This window comes from Notolabrus celidotus, chromosome 17, assembly GCF_009762535.1.
Source record: "Notolabrus celidotus isolate fNotCel1 chromosome 17, fNotCel1.pri, whole genome shotgun sequence".
Taxonomy (NCBI): domain Eukaryota; kingdom Metazoa; phylum Chordata; class Actinopteri; order Labriformes; family Labridae; genus Notolabrus; species Notolabrus celidotus.
This window is the reverse complement of record NC_048288.1, coordinates 26,435,819-26,455,365: the sequence shown is the minus strand read 5'-3', so window position 1 is coordinate 26,455,365 and position 19,547 is coordinate 26,435,819. Positions and strand designations below refer to the sequence as shown.

The window sequence follows — 19,547 nt, the reverse complement described above, 5'->3', positions numbered from 1 at the left end:
AAGGCACTTTTAAATACAATTTATTATTATTATTATTATTATTATTATTATAATAAACCTAAAAACTAACCTTAAAAAATTCTAAATAAGAATACAAATAAAAATACTACCTGTACAAAGATAGATAGATATATAGAAGTACTTTTAAGACATAGATAAATGAATTAGCCTAAGCCAGAGTGCAAATTTTAGTGGATGAATATAATAATAAAATATGTTATAGAGTAAATTACAATATTGCACTGGAAATCAAGGATTGCACATGTATGTGATGTATCACAGGAGTCTGTAGTGGTTTACTGTTGATTGTTCATGAGGGATCTGGCCTGAGTGAAGAAGCTGCTCAGGTTCCAGGAAGTTCTAATATGTTCGGGATGATAATTTCTGCCTTTGCAGAGGAGAGGCTAGCAATGTCATCGGCTTCGTCATTATGGTCTTGCTAAAGTATTTCAACATTTATCAGAGAAACTGTCATTACAATGAGCAGTTACCAAAAGCTCCCAAAGAATGAATGTCACTTATGTTTTTAATCCTCTTCCTTTTCTTTGAGGGCCACCACAAGGTCACATTTTACATATCCAGTAATTATTAACATCTCTCTAATAGTTATGGAGCTCAGCTTAGAGTTTAAGTGCTAATATACAGAGGATAACGGGTGCTCAAAGTGATTTTTAAGATAATTATTGATATAAAGCAATATAAACCTTTCTGATTATTATCCGTCAATAATAGGATTTATTCTTTTATTGTTTATTATTAAAATAATACAATTTATGCTTTCATTTAATTGTTCACAAGCCTACATATTCCGACAGTATGCAGAGGAATACCTTCTATTATTACATGCAGAGAAGCAGAAAGACAGGCTGCAGCTGCAACAAACAGTTAGTAGAGTGAAATGGCGTGACTTGTGTGTTTGTTTTTCACTCTCCCAGAGAAGGATCACATGTTTGAAATTTTCAAAACGTGCCACAAGTACCTAAGAGAGGAGATTCTGTTTTAATCTCCTAAGTCACAGGTAATCATCGCAGAGAAGACGTATTGAAGAAACACAAAGCGGCAGTAGCTGCAGCTAGCATCAGCACAAAGAAATGGCGGGTGCTGTCGTGTTGATTAAGCAGGCGTTTAAGAACTGCAGAGTGTTTTCCAGCGAAAACCCAAATCTAAAGCAATTAATGACAAAATTAAAGAATTTACAGCACTTGATGACCAACCTTTTTCCAGGTTAGAGGCTCAAAGGATGTCACCAGCTCATTGAGTATTTGGAACAACACCCTGAATGCATATCCCTACCTGCCCTGTATAATATGATCTCTACACACAGTCACATTCTGACCCACAACAACGTCAGTGACAAGTTCAACCACAGGACATATGGACTTCTGATGTTAGTCCAGTGAAAATGCTCAGATTGATGGCCCAGAGGCTGGATGAAGACTTAAACATGAAAAAGACATTAGTGCATGCACAGGAGTGCTCCAGTTTGCAGTAAAAAACAACAACAGACAAATTAAGAAATTGTTTGTCTTTTATGTGTGTGTTGACAAGAGTGATTTCATTTAGAACATGAAAGTATAAAACATTACTTTATGCATCTTTGCTCACTAAATCTTAGCTTTTCTTACCTTCAGGTGTGCATAAACTACACCGTTTAACATTCAGAAGCCTGCTTCAAAACTGTGATGAAGACAAATTAAAACCACATGTTTGCTGTGATGGAAATGCAGCTTTGTGAGCCTCATAGTGTCACTGTTCTTATTTTACCTGCATATCTAATGGGTATTATGGGTTTAAAGTGCGAGTCAGGGGTATCATTGTTCACTGAAATACACTGATCCTGACCTAAACCTCCAGAACCAGCTGTTACACGAAGGAATGAACACACACAAGCCCAGATACCTCCCACAACTCTCACCCCACTATTACACCACATATCTATCATCACATCACATGTCCTCTTGTACAGACAAACACACACACACACACACACACACACACACACACACACACACACACACACACACACACACACACACACACACACAGCAGCTGTAGCTAAGTTTAGCCTCCATCAGGTCACGGTGGAGTATTCAGCAGTGACATAGAAACACTGCTGCAACCACACAGGAGGATTTGACATCGTGTGGGTACGAGTAAACAGTTTCAAATATGGCTGTCCTCCTTTATTTTAGTGCAGATTTTGTACCTAGTGTTACTCTTCCATAAACAAACACACACACACGCCCACACACACACATAAAAACACACTTAGCTCTAAGTGGGAGCTAGAATCCTCCCGAAGATCATAAATCACAATAAAATGCACACTGCAGAGAACGCCGCGAGAAGTTTTAAGCGTGTGATAAAGTGATGTTATTTGCATTTGTAGCGTGTTTGTGTAACACTCACGCGGTAGCTTAGCATTAATCAGACGACCATAAACACGTTGGACAACTCAGAGCCCGAAGACAAATCCTCCTCCTTTGTTATTTCTCGCCCACGCCACCCACCTCCTCTCTCTGTCTCTGCATAAAAATAATAACATGACACCGCTGTGCGTGATTTCAAAACCTCGCGGGTCACGATGAGGTTAAATGCCTCCCAAAAGGGCACGGCGAGCGCTAATACCAAAATGCTACGCGCTACTTTTGACACTTGTAAAATCTTCAGACATCTTGGCAAATGCACCCCCCTGGTTTGATGTGATGTGCAGCCACCTCGTGCTTCCTCTGCCAAGCTGTGTCTGTGTGTCTATTTCTGTCCCCATGATGATGTGGGCGCAGATAGGTGCCGTGGAAACCGTGCCCTGGAATCTTGGTCGCAGACTATAGCAGCTGTATTTACCAATGAGTTCATCCACGGGGATAGATGCTAAAATCCCGCCAGGCTCCGTCTCTATCTCTGTATGTGTGTGTGTGTTTGTAGTGTGTGGGTGGTGTTGTTATCCATGCATCTACTTGCTCGCTGAGTCGCTGGGTTGGTGTGTGTGTGTATGTCAGATGCATGTATTCGGGTGATACTCCCTCCTGGACACAGAGGAAAGGGCAGCAGACAAACACAAAGCCAACAGAGCCGGGACATAACAGAAAGAGACAGGAGGCTTTGAGACGGGGCATGATAACAGCCAAAAAGAGGAGGGAGGGCTGTATGCAGGATTGTGTGTGTGTGTGTGGAGGGGGCAGTTATTAACCTCCCTATCAAAGTGTCACATGCCCTGCACTGCAGACAGAGGAGGACAAAAACACAGATGGAGAGACCTCGACTAAGGACGTGCACTTTCCACTCTTTTCCTCCAAACTCTTCTTCCTCGTCCTCTCGTTTTCCTGCGTCTTCCTGTCAGCCGCCTGCTCTTTTTTTCTGCTGCTAATGTCTGATTCCTTTTTGTCACGCGCTCTTTGAGCAGGTTGTCAGCTACATCTTCCCTGACAGCACTCACAGCTGCTGCTCCTGTACTTTCTGCTTTTCCCGTCTATTTCCTTCCTCCTTCTTCCTGACTAAGCTTTTTCTTCACTTCAATCCTCATCGCCTTTTTTTTTTTTTTTGTATATCTTTTCCTCTCACCTCATTTTTTTTTCTTCCCCCTTGCCCCCCTCCTATCTTCCGGATGGATAACTACTCCCTGCTCTACAGTTCCTCCCACAGAACCGGACTTCTCTCGGGTTTTCAGCGCCTGCGCTCTCAGAGGAGGATGTGTGATGTGGTCCTGGAGGCCGGCGGTGTATCCTTCCCGTGTCATCGCGCCCTTCTGGCCAGCTCCAGTGACTATTTTTGGGCCCTCTTTGGAGAGACGACCGCGGAGAGATTAGCGGATTCCATTAGCCTCCCGGCGCTAACGCCAGAGGGTTTAGACGCCATTCTGGACTTCCTGTATTCAGGCTGGCTCAGCATTTCACCGTGCACTCTTCCTGTTGTCTTGGCGGCAGCCAGGTACCTGCAGGTGGAGCCGGCTGTGTCGATATGTGAACGCTTTATCATTGATGGATTAAACGCTGAGAGTTGTTGCTGCTATGCTAACCTAGCTGAGCAGCACGCCCTTGTGGATGCTCTTGAAGCAGCCAATCAAACCATCGCTACGGAGATGGAGACATTGCTTAAGGACGGAAGGGATGACCTTCTAGGATTGAATATCCAATCACTGATGGCTGTACTGGACGCTGACGAGATCCCTGCAGTGAAGGAGGCGGAGCTTATAAAGCTAGCTCTGGATTGGCTGGATGAAAATGGACCCATATCCCTTCTGAAATCGAATCTTCTGCTGAGTCATCTTCGCTTTGGGTTAGTCGCCCCCTCTGACCTCAGCGATCTTAGCCACGCCCACAAAGCCATGGCCACACCTCTCATCAGGAGTCAGCTGACCCGAGCATTAGAGTACCACAGGATGGGTGCAGCCCAGCCAATCACACAAACCAGACAGTCCACACTTAGAGCATTGCCCAATTATGTGCTGCTAGTTGGCGGAGGGTCCAACCCTGATTGGCCGGAGCAGCAGGTGCTGGCGTTCGATCCTAGAAGCAGGAAGTTCTCATCTTTGAATTCCAGTCTCCCGCTGCGACTGAGGAATCACTGCGTGTGCTCGGTTGGAGGGTTCCTTTTTGTGATTGGAGGAGAAGAAGTAAAGGAGGGAGATAAAGATGAGAAAAGTTCTGTCAATGTAGCAACTTCCAACCAGGTGTGGCGCTATGATCCACGTTTTGACTCCTGGGAGAAGATGGAGTCCATGTTGGAAAGGCGGGCGCAGTTTACCTGCTGCGTGGTGGAGGGTATTATTTATGCCGTAGGTGGACAACATACCCAACATGACGCCAACAGGCACACCTCTGTGGCATCTGCTGAGTTTTATGACATGGCTACAGGGTCCTGGAGGAGAGGACCTGCACTGCCTCGCCCTCTTTACGGCCACGCTTCAGCTGTGCTTGACAACAACATCTATGTATCAGGTGGCGTACCAGGCAACCAGGACAGCAGTATCAACCAGGACGACCACAGAGAGAGCAGCAAGGAAGTCCATATCTGGGACCCGAAAGGACGAGTCTGGGAGAAGCGAGCGCCCATGTCCATCGCCAGATTCAGGCACCGTTTGGCGACCGCCCATGGCTACATCTACGCCCTGCTGGGAATGTACGAGCCTTTCTGCGATATCGAACAGTACAATGCAGCGATGGACCACTGGACCCGTCTTAGACCGCTTCTCATTGGCTCTTTCAACTACGGGATGGTGGCAATGCCATCCGGGAATCTTCTGGTGTTTGGAGGGAGGAAATGGAGCGACGGACAGGAGGTGATAGTGAAGAGTGTGTTGGAGTATGATATGAAGAGAGATCGCTGGAGGGAGATCTGTCAACTCCCCAGACCTCTCACGGGGACTGAATGCACACTGCTCCCATTACCGGACTGATGTGCAAAGTGTACGATAAATTAATGTGGAAGTGAGAAAAGGTAGAGCAAGCTGGTAGAGCCAACGCTGAAATGGCTGTGGGATAATAGCATGAACTAGACCCTCAGTTTGAGTGTGACTAACATAGAAACAAGGTTCAGTTCGTGGAGCTTAAGCTGTTTGGTTTTAACCATTGAAGAAGAGTATAGGAACACGAGGATTTAGAGGACTTTAAAGCTTGTTTTGGGAAGTAACACTGAGATGTCAAAGATTAAGTGATCAAGACAACTCCAGCCTCAACATTTTTACTTCAACCTTAGATTATTTGGTTGTATTTTAGCTGTATCTCATTACAGGAGAACAGATGTGAACCATTTCAGAATAAATGGCAAATAAGCCAACAATGGCAATGGAAACCAACCAACATTTAATTTTGAAACTCTTTCTATGACAACCAGAGGTGTAAATATATAAAAAACTAACTCTGTAAACCATCAATCAGTAACAACGTTAACTTTGATTACAGGTAGTCTGTAAGTTCTGTTCAAATTTAACGGACGTCAACATTAATGTTAAAACCTCTTGAAAGTCTGAAGATCTGCACTCCCTCCTGGTCCCACAATCCAAGTCCAAGATCCCCAGATGAATTCAAATCTACAAAAGGGTGTATGCAGTGTGCAAAATACCCGGTGGCAATCTGGGGTCCCCCCCTACCTTGTGCTTCAGTCTTAACGTCTTGTAGGCGTTACTATTAACACACAGAGGGAGGCTTTCCTAGAAGCATTATTTATGTGTTTTCTTATTTGATCCATCAGTCATTGGAGATTGGCGGAGGGGAAGTCAGGTAACATGAAAATGGTGACATTAATGAAAATCCAATTTAACAGTTTCTATAACTGTTTTCCAAATTAAGGCTGATTTATACTTCTGTGTTGAATCAACGGCGTACCCTATGCCGGGGGTCCGCGTAGCTCCCGTACCTAAGCCGAGGCCTACGCACGTAGCTGACGTGCACCTCCTCCAAAATGTAACTCCCTGTAGAGCCGACGCGGACCTCAAGCCCTGTGAGTGGTCCGCTCGGCGGCTTTGTATTGCCCTCATTTACAACACTTCCGGGATCCCAGACATCGGCCGCACATCGGCCGTGTATTTCATCTCCTCCTCTCTATTCTTCATGTAATCATGTCTGTATGATAAACAGCAACATGTATCAGCTGTAGATTAACATAACACGCTCTGAATCTCTGTGGAAAAGTAAACAGAGATCGTAGCGGGACCGGAAGCAGGCGGCCGGCTATCAGAGAGACCGCACTGCCCTCAGGCTTTTCGGCGGAGAATTGCTGCGCGACACAGACACATCGACGCACAAGTATGTGGGGCTCATGTCCGCGTCAGCCCCTGCTACGTAGGGGAGACGCAGAAGTATAAATCAGCCTTTAGCCTAGTTATGTTCCTAGTTCATGACCTCCTGTAAACTTTGTCATATTTAAAATTAAGTGTCTTTCTGAATGACATTAATCCAAATGAAGCCAAACAAGTCGTTGGAATCAGGGTTTATTAACTCTTGACGAGAAATCTTCAAAAACAAACACCCAGGTTTTTTGATGAATCAGAAAAACAATGCTGCATGAGTCAAGTTACCTTGCAAAACTAGCTTAAAGGATAAAATAATCAAGTTGTCTCCTGATTAAACTAACAGACAGAGAGGTAGAGATCTGCTCATCTTACTTACGGCAAAATAAATGAGTACTTGAAGTCCAAAACGGGACAAACCATTTTAAAGGGGACGGGGGGGCTTTTACATCTTCATTTATAGATGAGAGGACAGTGGATAGAGCAGGAAACTGGGAGAGAATGGGAGAATTACATGCGGCAAAGGGTTCTCAGGCTGGAATCAAACCTAGTTCGCCCCCATAATTGGCGTACAATTTAACAATTAGGCTAATCTGCACCCCAAAAAACACAACAAACAATTTGACATCTAGTTCCAAATTCATGTGGGGAAAAAAGGGCATTTTTACAGTTTTGTCTTGCTAGCACTCGTCTGACAGATGGTTGGAAAGGACTGACAGGGACGCAAATGCAATCTAACCCTATCGTTATTGCTTTTAATTATCTCTACTTATTTGATAAATGCTGTTATTGAGGGAAACTTGGAATGACTATAAAAATAGAACAAGCCTGAAGCTTAACAATAACAGGGCATAGTGGTAAGATGTGAGGCGCAAGGTGTTCTGAAAATGATATTTCAGCGACTGAAGGTGACAATGCACTAAGAAGGGAATTAAACAAGAGCTCCACAGAGAGATAAGGGGATTCTGAGAAAAAGCAGAGGGAATGTGAAGAGATTTGGTGGGAAGAAGGTAACCCGTGAACAAATGAGTTTTCAGGATGAAGCTGAGCCAGGCTGCAGAGGAGGCGATCGCACATAAGAGGGAAGAAGAGGTCAGAGCAGGAGATAAGGTGGTGAGGGCGGAAGAGAAAAACAACTGTTAAGCTGTGCTGAATATTTTATTGAAGTTGTAGATAAACGTTGTGCATGACATTCCTGGTTACTGACTTGCCATGAATAATTCAAGGTCCTACAATACAGGTATGGAAATAGAAGCACAGGATATTGAGTGACCTTTTTTCTGTCTGGTTTTCTTGTTTCACCTTTTTCCATGTGTTCTGACAAACAACTGGACAAAGTGCGATAACGCTGCAGAGTCAGAAACACACATTAGCTTGCATGACTTGTAGGTATTAGCAGAGTTACCTGCTGGACTTCATTATTCATGAGCTTTCTGCTTCTCTCTACTTACTGTTATTAATTAATACATACTGTGCTATCTGAAATACATGATTTATTGATTATGTTATTATAGTTGAAGGTAATATTGGATTCATAGTTGAGTAAAGTGCATTATTTATGAATTATGTATGAGAATAATATGCTCAATTTCTTTTTTGCAGGGTGTCTTCTTGTAAATGTAAAATAAAGACGACTTAAAATGTTTTGCATCACCTACAGATCATGTTGCAAAAAAACATTTAATGGTCAAAAACTGAGCATGGATTTTCTTTCAGCATTTTATTTTCTTTGTTTCTTTTTTATTATATTTTGAAGTTGTATTTTTGGGGCTTTTACACCTTTATTTGCAGAGGACAGGACAGTGGATAGCGCAGGAAACAGAGAGAGAGTGGAGGAATGATATGCAGGAAGGGGCCTGCAGGCTGTAGTCGAACCCAAGCCGCCTGCTATATGGGGTATATTCAACTTAACCATTAGGCTAAATCGGCACCCCTTTCAGCATTTTTAAAGAAAGCATTTTAAATGTCTTTTTCATGAATAAATTGCACAGCATGCATTCTGGTCAGACCTGCAGAACAGGACGTTTAGGACGCTGAGTGCTGAAAATGCTGAACTGCATTGGTTTTGTGTAGAAAATGCTGCTAGCATAAAAGTTGCCATTAGTGGACACAGGCCCTTAAATGTACAGTATATGTAGTGTCAGTGAAGTCCCCCCATTGTTTCAGAAGAGGCTTTATGAAGCCCACAGATGGCAGTGGCCGTATTTGAAAACCCTGACTTCAACTCAACCCTAGAATTGAAGCCAATGTGGAAGTGTTAAAAACTGCAGTTCCTCGAGTGTCCACTTGAGGGTGGCTTCGGAAGTACCGTAAACCACATACACACCAATTCAAAAAAGCTGATCTTTACAGCATAAATAAACATGTTTACAGCCTGGTACAAAAAGGAGTGTAGTCTGGATAGCTCAATTCTCAATCGGCACACATTGTACTGGGGATGAATTTTTTCATAACACTGCGATTTCAAAGATATTGAGATTCTGAGTTTTGCATTATGAGAGTCACAGCTGACTTGATTGTCAGGCGGGAACACTGTAGCTGTTGGCTAGGAGGCTCAAAGCCCGCCTCTTTACCTCACACTCGCTCAACCGACATTAGGTTGACTTCAGCATTTCCAATATGGCTCCTGCCGACGATTGGCTTCAAAACAGCGCTTCAGAAACAGATGGGTGACCTTATGGATACTACGTCCATTATCTATACAGTCTATGCTTCAACTAGCTTCGACCACTCTAGAAACCAGCAAAGAGGTTTTAGGCGAATTAAGCAAGTGAACACTGTGTCTGGTGTGAACACAAAATTTGCCTTGGTGTTGGTTTAATGGGGTCTCATTGGCTTTTGGAGCCAGCCCCAAGTGGGCACACAAGGAACTGCGGTTTTTTGCACTTCTATTTTGGCTTCATTTTTCAACACCAGAGGTTGTCACATGTACAGTTTTATTTTCAAATATGACCAGTTTCACCTCTGGATTCCCATCGTTCATTGTCTGTACAGTAGCTTATTAGTCAAGGAGATGTGAAATGATAGTAATTGTCAGAAACTCTACATTTATACCACTTACAAACTGGAATGTTGCAAATGGTGAATTTGTTCAAGGATTAAAATAGGAGGAGAAGTTTGACTCAGAGATGAGTTTCCTCTGTCAGTTTGTCACGGACTCTCACTTTCTCACGTGTCGACAGTGACGGTGCATCAGCTGTTACTCATACTCTCTCCTCCCCCAGCGTCCAGCAAAAACAAAAACATACCACAAGTTCATCTTCATCCAAATAACCACACTTTATTGATCCACCCTCTTCAGCCAACATTAAATAAATACTTTAAATTCAGTATAATTTATATCTTGAACAATAAACAATCTTTACTCAACCGTCCAAAAATACCTGATAGAAATAGAGAACATCATCCAAACACTGAGTTTAGATCTAGCGTACTGTTTCTAGAGATTTTCAAACACAAAAGCAGAAAAAAGAATACAGTGTTTATCTACAACAAAGACATGCTACTACAACCAACCACGGGCAGCAGCACAGAAAGAGCATTCAAACCGTGTCTGTGTCGTTTGTTTATTGGCGTGTGTGTGCATGGCTTTGTGTATTTGTGTGTATACGATTGCTTTGATGGTTTTGTGCAGTGGTGCTGAGTATTTAGTCATTTGCCAGCAGCATACAAATAAACTAATATATTTTCATTAAATCCATATTTCAAATCTTATGCAAATATTCCCTCATTATCTCTATGCGACATGCAGGAAACAGAGAGCCTCACGGTCTCTGAGGAAAAATCCACCCTGACAAACTTTGACACTGTTGTGTAATCAGTGTGTGGTTTTTGAAAAGTATGTCCACTTACCTGCTTATTGCTTCAGTTAGAGAATGTGTGTGAGTTTTTATAAGGATGCTTTTCTGAAGAAATGAGAACAATCTTTAACAAACTTAATTACTTGTTGTTGATCTACTATTTCTACTTGCCTTTATGACCTTATGCCTCAGCTGTTGTACTGTGAGGCTTCTCATTAATGTTTCCCCTTGTTTATTTTTGATACCTTAACTGTTCTTTACTCATAATCTGGTTTTGACAGGGCTGTCAGAGTTAATGCTTTAAATCCGATGGGATGGATGGAAGATCCTACATCAACCTGCTTTTTTAAAACGTGCTATTTTGTCCCCTTTGGCAAACCATGAGCCGTCACAGCTTCTTCCTGCTCTCACTGCCACCATGATGGGAAACATCAATGATGGGAAACATCAACATCGATTTCACTTGAAAAATCTCAAGATGGCCCAGATGACAAATCAAAAGTAATTTGCACTTAGTGTCTAACAGGATACAAATATTGCAGAAGTACTTCCTGTTTGAGCTCTCACCTACAAGGTTAGCATACAGATGCAGCTAATCAGAAGGATTTTGGCCGTCAGCAGAGCACCATAGTGTATCACAGACTTGGGGGTGAAACTAACCTGCAGAAGTTAACTACAGTGCTTGCTAAATGTGTGGCAACTGACTGCAGGCCAATAAACACTGGGAGACTCAGGTCTAAGGGACGTCCTCAGATTGACATGTTATGCCCAGTCATGCCTTACTTTCGCAGGGAGCAATAGCAGCACGCACACAGGATCTTCATGAAACAGAAAGCAACCAAACTGGAGAAAAGAGCATACCTCTCCAGTGTTAGCTTCTCTACTCCTCCAGAACGCTATGCTCCCAGCATGCAGGCCTGCTGGTCGTACCTAAAGTCTCTAAAAGTAGTATGGGAGGTAGAGCCTTCAGTTATCAGGCACCTCACCTTTGTAATCATCTACCAGTCAGAACCCGAGAGACAGACACCCTCTCTACTTTTAAGAGTAGGCTTCAAACTTGCCTTTAAGATAAGCTTATTGTTAGAGCTGACTCAGGCTTGGACCAGCTCTTAGTTAGGCTGCTATAGGCTTAGACTGCCAGGGGGAACTGACACACTGGGATCCTATCTCTCACCCCCTTCAATCACTTACTTTAACTATCCCTGTCCCATTAAAGTTACTAACCATAGACCTTTCTGGAGTCCCTGAGCTCCTCAGACTCCAGCTGCTACAGAGTCGCACACTATCATCTCTCTCTTCATCTCCTCTATCCCTCTTTCCAACCCCAACTTGGTGAGGCGAATGTGTGTCTAACATGAGTCTGGTCCTGCTGGAGGTTTCTGCCTGTTAAAGGAAGTTTGTCCTTGCTGCTGTAACTTGCTAAATGCTGCAAAGTGCTCTGCTCATGGTGGATTAAGATGAGATCAGACTGAGTCCTGTCTGTAAGATGGGACAGGATCTTATCCTGTTTTGATGTTGGGTCTTTGTTAATAATATAACATAGAGTACGGTCTAGACTTGCTCTGTTTGTAAAAGCGTCTTGAGATAACGTTTGTTGTGATTTGGCGCGATACAAATAAAGATTGATTGAAACTGGAACTCCTGAAAAGTGCAAATGAAATTCAGCTATTAAAATATTAATGGTTTGACAGCCCTAGGTTTTAACCATAAACAAAAACCTAATCTAATCAAATCTGCATCCTAACACACAAGATTGAGATTTCTTTTTATAAAGAATTGATTTCTCATGACAGCAGCAGCTGAGGTCGAAGTGTCTTGAAATCTAAATGCTGCAAGTTCTCTTTGTACTATTCAATAACATAACTTTTGTTAGAAGATGGTTGGCAGGATGTATTATGAAGATCTTTTAATGTTATTAGTCTGAGTTAAAAAAAAGTAAAATGGATACTTTTAACCTGGTTACAGTAGATTTAGTACAAAATTGCATGTTTCTTTTTTACACCAAGAGAACAGGGTGGATTTTGTCCATATCTACACTGATATACCTTCCTCAAGAAATCTCTTTCTAACAGATTTAGCAGTTGTTATTGTACTAAATGGCTCTTTTACTGAACTCACTGAAAAAAGGGATTTTAGGTTTTAGTTACCTCAGCTCACTTTCTTAAGTCAGTTCAACTTAAATGTCAGTTTTACTTGAAATATCAAGTAAAATAGTGTTCAACTAATCAGTCCAACGAGAGTAGTTCAGGTAACATAGATTTCCTTGTTGATACAACTAGATGTAAGTATGGCCCCTGCACAAATGCACAGGAAACCCCTTATAGTCACTGGAGTGACCAACCTTTACAATGCCATGTGCTGCAAGAGACACTTGGTTTGGATCAATGTTTTAATACTTTTCTGCAAGGAACTAAGACAAAAGTGGAAACAACTTAAATTTCTTGGCTTGCTGAACTTAACATTTTAAGGCAGCCAGGTTACAAATGATTTTGAGTTGAACTAACTTGTTTTTTTCTTACAGTGTAGATATATCAGTTACAAATAGAGATCTCTATGTGCACTGAGGAGTGTTTCAAACAGTGTTAGAGTGTTTCAAGTGGATTTTTCCTTCTCCAGCAGAGTGCATGCTTCAGGTCCAGCCCAGCACAGAATGCATTTCTACCACACAGCACGAACCAAAGTCTCTAAATCTAGAAAAAACTGTGACGAGTTGATTTAAAAAAAAAAAAAAAAGACTTGTGCTTAACTCTCTGCTGTTACACTTCACTGTACAGAAAATATCATCATAGACTTTAAGTATAAGGCTTAATGGAATAATACTATGTCACTTTGTGGCTTCTAGACTGTGCAGTCTGTACAATATGGCACAACAAGCAGGATGAAGTAGTCTGGATGGCGGCTCATGATGATGATGTCACTATTTTGAGAGTCCATGTCAGAAGGAAAAAACTGATGTCCAAAGTCTCATCTTTGTCTGATGTTTCCATGGAGAGTATTTAAAGAGCGCTAAAAGCTAACATAGATTACTAAAGAATCAGTTCATCGTCTGCCCCCGAGCCAGCTGGAGTGGCATAACCAATCACCTCATAGATCGATGTGACGTGAGGGCACGCAGACGTCTCCTTGCACAGCTTGTCACGTTGCACTCGTACACTTTGGCGTCTAAAAGCGTATCAGGATGAGAGGTCACCCTGCTCTCCCTCTCTCAAACAAAGCACATGACTATCTTTCTTTTGCAGAAAAAACGTCCGTCGCTGTATCCCTTTTTCCCAGGAGAGTAACTCAAGCACGTGTCACGTCACGCTCGTCAGACGTGGGTCTCAATGTAGGAGTGCGTGTGAGAGAGCGAGGGGGTGAGGGGCGGGCCGGGGTCGGGGTCGGGGTCAGAATCAGCGGTCGAGTCTGGCTCCTGAGAGAACAGCTCCTGATAGGCTCTTTTCCACTCCTGGAACTCTGCCGACGACAGCTGGGGATTGGCCAACAGCCTGTCAATCAGCGCTAGCTCCCCCTCCCTGTCCTATATGGGGGATGAGGAAACACAGGAGGGGCGGGTCACTTCTTTGAGTTTATGACTTAAAAACCACTAAGCTTTCAGACGCAGACACACGAGAAGCACGACACACACTTAACGGAGTGCACCAAGTTTGGAGGAGGTTTGACTTTTGTTCTTTTTGTTTTGACACTTTCATCATTCATTTGATCCTGGTAGATGTTCTGGTCTTCAAAGATGACATCATAGTTTGACTGATAAATAACTACTAACTAAATAAAGTCTATGTTACGGGTCCAGATGTTGGTCCAGATGATTCTAACAAAAGGTTATATAACTTACTTTAACAACTGATTTCTTGGCTTGAATCATTGTTGATGGGTTATTACTGATCTATAAAGCTTTACTAGGAGTAAGAGGCTCATTGCATTTAATAAACACTCTGTATTTGGGTGAAGTAAGGATGAAATTTGATCTTCTTCTACTCATGAAATCAAAGTTTATCAGGGGTTATCATCAAATAAATATTATGGATGCTTCATTGTTAAAATAAAGGCTGATACCAAATGTTAAAAATGATCGCTGATTCTGTGTTCTTTTTTTTGTTTTTGTTTTGGGGTATTTTGGAGAGAGACAGGAAATGTTGGGGGGAGTAGAGAGTGGGGGAAGAAATATACAGTAAATTGTGGAGGCTGGGAGTCGAACCTGTGACCACTGTGACAAAGACTATAGCCTCTGTATATGGGCCGTTCGCTTAGACCGCTAGGCCAACAGCGCCCCCTGTTTTTCTAATTACTTCTTCGAAATTCTTAGAGTCTGTTTTTGAATTGAGCTTCAAGACTTGATGTATTTGACTTGTTGCTTATAGTCCCTCTTCTTAGAATGTCTCTGGGGGGCGCCATTGGCCTAGTGGTCTTAGCTCGCGCCCCACATACAGAGGCTATAGCCCTCGTTGCAGAGGCCACATGTTCGATTCCAGCCTCGACCATTTACTGCATGTCCTCCCCCACTCTCTACTCCCCACATCTCCTGTCTCTCTTCAGCTGTCCTGTCCATTAAAGGCGAAAATGCCCCAAAAATATAACTTAAAAGAAGAATATCTCTGGAACAATCTTACAAACCGCATACTGCTGCTCTTTCCCGGGTTTGCATCTTCAGGTTAATAAAAACCCTCTTCTCTGTAAGGGTTAGCTGTTAGGTTAGGGTTAGAACATCAGCTACTAACGCTGGTTCATGGCACACTGTTTGCAGATAAAGGTTGTCAATAGTGCTGAATACAATGCAGATGATAACCCAGTACATTGTATTGGTTTATCATCCGTGCATCTGTACTGAAAGGGATTGTTTAGTGGATCTACATCCAGAACAGTTATTTATTAACCTTTCTGCATTCTCAATCCCAACATATCAAACTCTGAAACTTGTTGTTTTTTGCTCCTAAGCTTCCAAATATGACGATCTAGACTCCACTTCAGCTTCAGTTTGTTGCTTGCAGAGCAGTGTTCAAGAAAGTGATAATAATGGTACCAATATTAATGATTTATGATACTACTACAAGACCCACCTACAAGATTGACAGCTTGCCTTACATTTGAAAACGGCTCTGCTCTCCTGGAGTCTATTCAGCTTTCCTTTTGTGGTTAAATTCATAACTTTGAATTTTTTAAAAGGAGATTTTCCTTTAGAATTAATTTTACTGTGCTAGTATTTGATGGTTTTTAATGAAGTAGATTCCATTAATGAAACACAGGGAAAGTTCTGAATTTTCCAGTGTATGTGAATGTCCTCTGTCCGTGTTATCGTCACTTACAACAGAGAAGTTCTGCAGCATTATAAAGAGTGAGAGTACACATTATCATTTGTCATCTAGGCTGCTGCAGCTCGTTGCTTTGGTGGAATTTTTGATGCATAAACCATACGGAGAAATTATGCATATCTTTGTTGTTTCCACAGCAACCGCTGCAGAACACTTAGTACTGCCTGAACACACAAGTACAACCAAAGAGAGAGAAAAGGTCTACCAGGGCCACATGGATGACTTCAGTGTCCTCTGCTTGCTCTCATTGTCAAAGAGACATTTCATCCAAACTACCCCCCCTCCCCCGTCAAACTCAGGGCACTCCTTTAAGAGACGACAGACAGAACGGACATGTAAGCTCGGATAGCCATCCTTTATCAGCCAACACAGCAGCCACAGAGAGTCGTAAAAGAAAACTACTTCAGCTGAATAAACAAGCCATAAAGCCCCGCCCACGCCCTCGCCCTCGCCCACGCCAACCATCCCTGCCCACTGACATGGAGGAAGCAACAAAGATACAAACTGCAGAGACAAAATCATAACAGCCATTCACAGGCAGCCAGCCCAGAAACATGAGCTCGCACAGCTGACAGAGCTCTGAAGTCAAGACTTAAATCAAACTGAGGAGACAGACCGGGACAGATGACGGCACTGAGAGACCAACAAGACAGAGACATTGCCAGCATGTGTGTGTGTGTAAATATGTGTGTATATCTGTTGCAGTTGTAAACACAAGGATGAGAATTCATGGTGTAATGAGCTCTGTCACGTGTCATGTGTTCAGGTGAGCTCAAGTGTGAATGAGATTACAGTAACACAGTGGAGCAAGAAAAATGCACCATCAGGAAAAAGTCGCTCCTGATCAGTTTTCAGTGTTTGCACCACAGTGTGAGAAGTTTCAGGATGTGACATCATCACTCATACCAAAGCATTTTAAAACTTTACAGATGAAACAATGTTTTTAGCTATCAGGGATTTAATCCAAACTTTTCCACAGCAACAGATGGGTTTTGGAAAATTTTCAGAGATGATTCAAGTTGACAAAGTAGCTTGTCCTGTAGTAGTTCTGTGCAGTGTGTTGAAAACTTCACTATAAAAAGAAGACAAGATCCCAGTTTCAATTAAATGTGACATGTGCTGTGTAAAAAATAAAGGCTACTTTGTTTTGTTTTTTCCTTTCATTTCCTTTTCTATGTTTTTATATATATAGTTTTATATATATATATATATACACTACCAGTCAAAAGATTGGAAACACCTTCTCATTCAAGGGTTTGCATTTATTTTAATTATTTGAAACACTGTAGATTAATACTGAAGACATCAAAACTATGAAAGAACATATATGGAATTATTTAATTAACAAAAAAGTGTTAAACAAAGCAGAATATGTTTTATATTTTAGATTCTGTAAAGTAGCCCCCATTTTCATTCATGACAGCTTTGCACACTCTTGGTATTCTCTCAGTCTGCTTCATGAAGTGGTCTCCTGGAATGGTTTCTAATTAACATTAAATGATTAAACATCATCACCCTGGCTAGCCCGTACCAGCATTACGAGTCAGGCTACAGCTCCAGTTATTGTCGAAAATGCTAAAATGCTGTACTACCAGGATGTAAACAAACACAGATGACTGGTGGTATTTTGTAGCACGGTGCGGTTTGTCAGTATTTTGATCCAGAAAATATTGCTGAAGTTGTCTGTACGCTGTGTTCAGGTAACTCCACACAGCCTTGCCAGCACAGGCATGTTGGCGTTAACCTGCATGGCTGACCGAAGGCTGGTGGTGCTAGCTCTGCTAACTTTAGACACACTCAGCAAACCAATTCGACTGTGTTTACCAGCAGCAAAAATTCAATAAGCAGCCCAATTTCTGGCTGTTTACCAACCTTTGGACTGGTCCGTTAGTTTGTAAATTGGAATAAAAATTTCACTTTGAATTATGAGGGAATTAGTCACTTCGGATCAGCTTCAAAGAAACAGATAGCCATGGGTTGGAACTGCACTTGCAAATCATCTAGAATGCATCTTAATGATTATATATTTCATATATAAACCTCCTTTAATCCACCTAGCTACCTCCTTATACCTCTGTTAACCCACCTATCTACCTCCTTATACCTCTTTATACCTCCTTTAATCCACCTATCTACCTAAAAAATAATATACTTTAGGAATAGATCGATTAAAATCTTCAGGAAAAAGGGCTGAAAATTAATTTAAATGTCGCCTTTTTGTTCCAGCATGTCTTTGTGTGTCATTAATGTTGTGTATAAGTATTTATTTGTGCATGTGTGTGTACATTACTGCATGTGTCTTTCTGTGTGGACCAACCTTCAGCGTGGACGTCAGTATACGAAGGCGGTGCAGACGATCGTTGAGCTGAGGGTCGGCGGCTCGTCTGAGGAAGGACTGCCTGAACTCCTGCTGACCTCTGAGCTCCGACTCTCGACCGAGAGGACACACCCCGCCCTGCTCGCAGGCTCGAAACAGGTCGCCCAAGGACGCACCCTCGCTGCCACCTTCACAGGAACAGAGAAACAGGGACACTTGTAGTGAAATACAACCTCTCGAAGTACAGGATTTGAAGTTAGAGGTGTCATAAATCAGCTCAAATGGAGTCATTTCTCAGAGTAGCCACTGGAGGACAGCAGCACACACTTCAACTACACAACAGTTTCAGTCACTGAAAGATAATTAATGGTGATAAAATCCTGTCATCTCTCTTCTTTCGGCCACAGCAGCAGATTTATGTCTCCTGTTTCCTCTATGAAAATAATATTTCACAGTTTATGTGTGTGATTCTCTCTCCTGTTTACTACTTTACTTTGTCACTTCTCTCTCTGCGCGCCGCCGGGCTCACCTTGGCAACCAGTGCATCATTGTCTCATTAGCCTCATTAACTCGGTGTATGTCTGGAGTGTGTGAGTGTGTTCTTCTACTACATTGAAATGACGAGGGTTTAAATGGAAATGTGTCTGCCTGAGAGCGTTTCTTATTTCTGGCACATGAACTGACGTCAGCGACTTCACCTTAAAAAAAAAAAAAAACGTCTTCTCTCTGCTCGGTCTCTGGAGGCTGTCGTTCAACGTGAGACACAATTTTCCCTTTCTGCTCTTAACTGAGGTCCACCCACGCACACGCTCAGCACACATCTGTTTGTGCTCTGTCTCCATGTGTCTCACCTCGAATGTATGTTCCCATCTGGACTCACCGTTGTGTGTTTGCTGTTCTTCTTTGGCGGGGGGTGCGAGCAGCGTGTGCAGGTTGCTGTCTCGAGGCAGTGTGAAGCTGCGGGGTTTCCCTCCCTGGCTTGTCATAGGGATCAGCCTTTGCATGGCTATGGGCAAGGGGACATTCCTCTGTGCGGGGAGGGTGTAAACGGCGCCGGCCATCATATTCCCTCCACCTGGACCGGGCTCGGCAAAGACGGCGTCCTCTGTAATGTAAAGACAGCAGCAGATCAGACAGTTACTGTGGCCTGTTTCATCTCTTTCATGAAGGCAGCTTCACTCATTAAGATGTTTACCTACATGATACAGACAGATGCAGAGCAGATGAACCTTCCAATTCACTGATATATCTGGTGCAGATTTTTTGGAATGACTTTTGTTATTCCTTCATAAAAAATATTTCTAAACACATCTGGTTTAAAGCTCCAATAAGGAACTTTATGTTTGTGTCGATTTTGGCGCCCCCTCTGGACAAAGCAGTCTTTGCTGAATTTGTCC

At 42.5% G+C, this 19,547-nt stretch overlaps 2 protein-coding genes across 2 annotated transcripts in view; one reads left to right on the top strand and one right to left on the bottom strand.

Moving 5' to 3' along the window:
• The first annotated feature begins 3,542 nt into the window (after positions 1-3,542).
• Positions 3,543-5,395, top strand: LOC117829389 (kelch-like protein 34). The gene has a single exon (XM_034707042.1). The coding sequence runs from the start codon at positions 3,605-3,607 to the stop codon at positions 5,393-5,395; it is 1,791 nt and encodes a 596-aa protein (XP_034562933.1). The 5' UTR covers positions 3,543-3,604.
• A 7,506-nt stretch (positions 5,396-12,901) lies between these two features.
• The window catches only part of cnksr2a (connector enhancer of kinase suppressor of Ras 2a), an 86,327-nt gene continuing 79,681 nt past the window's right edge, over positions 12,902-19,547 (bottom strand). Inside the window, exons 22-24 of the mRNA XM_034707041.1 lie at positions 19,031-19,255; positions 18,151-18,338; positions 12,902-14,044 (exon numbers count right to left, since the gene is read on the bottom strand). Of these exons, the coding sequence (XP_034562932.1) occupies positions 13,835-14,044; positions 18,151-18,338; positions 19,031-19,255 (623 nt within the window). The 3' untranslated portion in view covers positions 12,902-13,834. The remainder of the gene's footprint in view (positions 14,045-18,150; positions 18,339-19,030; positions 19,256-19,547) is intronic.

What these genes read in the sequence shown, in the direction of transcription:
- LOC117829389 (XM_034707042.1), top strand. Translation starts at nt 3,605, where the DNA reads ATGGATAACTACTCCCTGCTCTACAGTTCCTCCCACAGAACCGGACTT.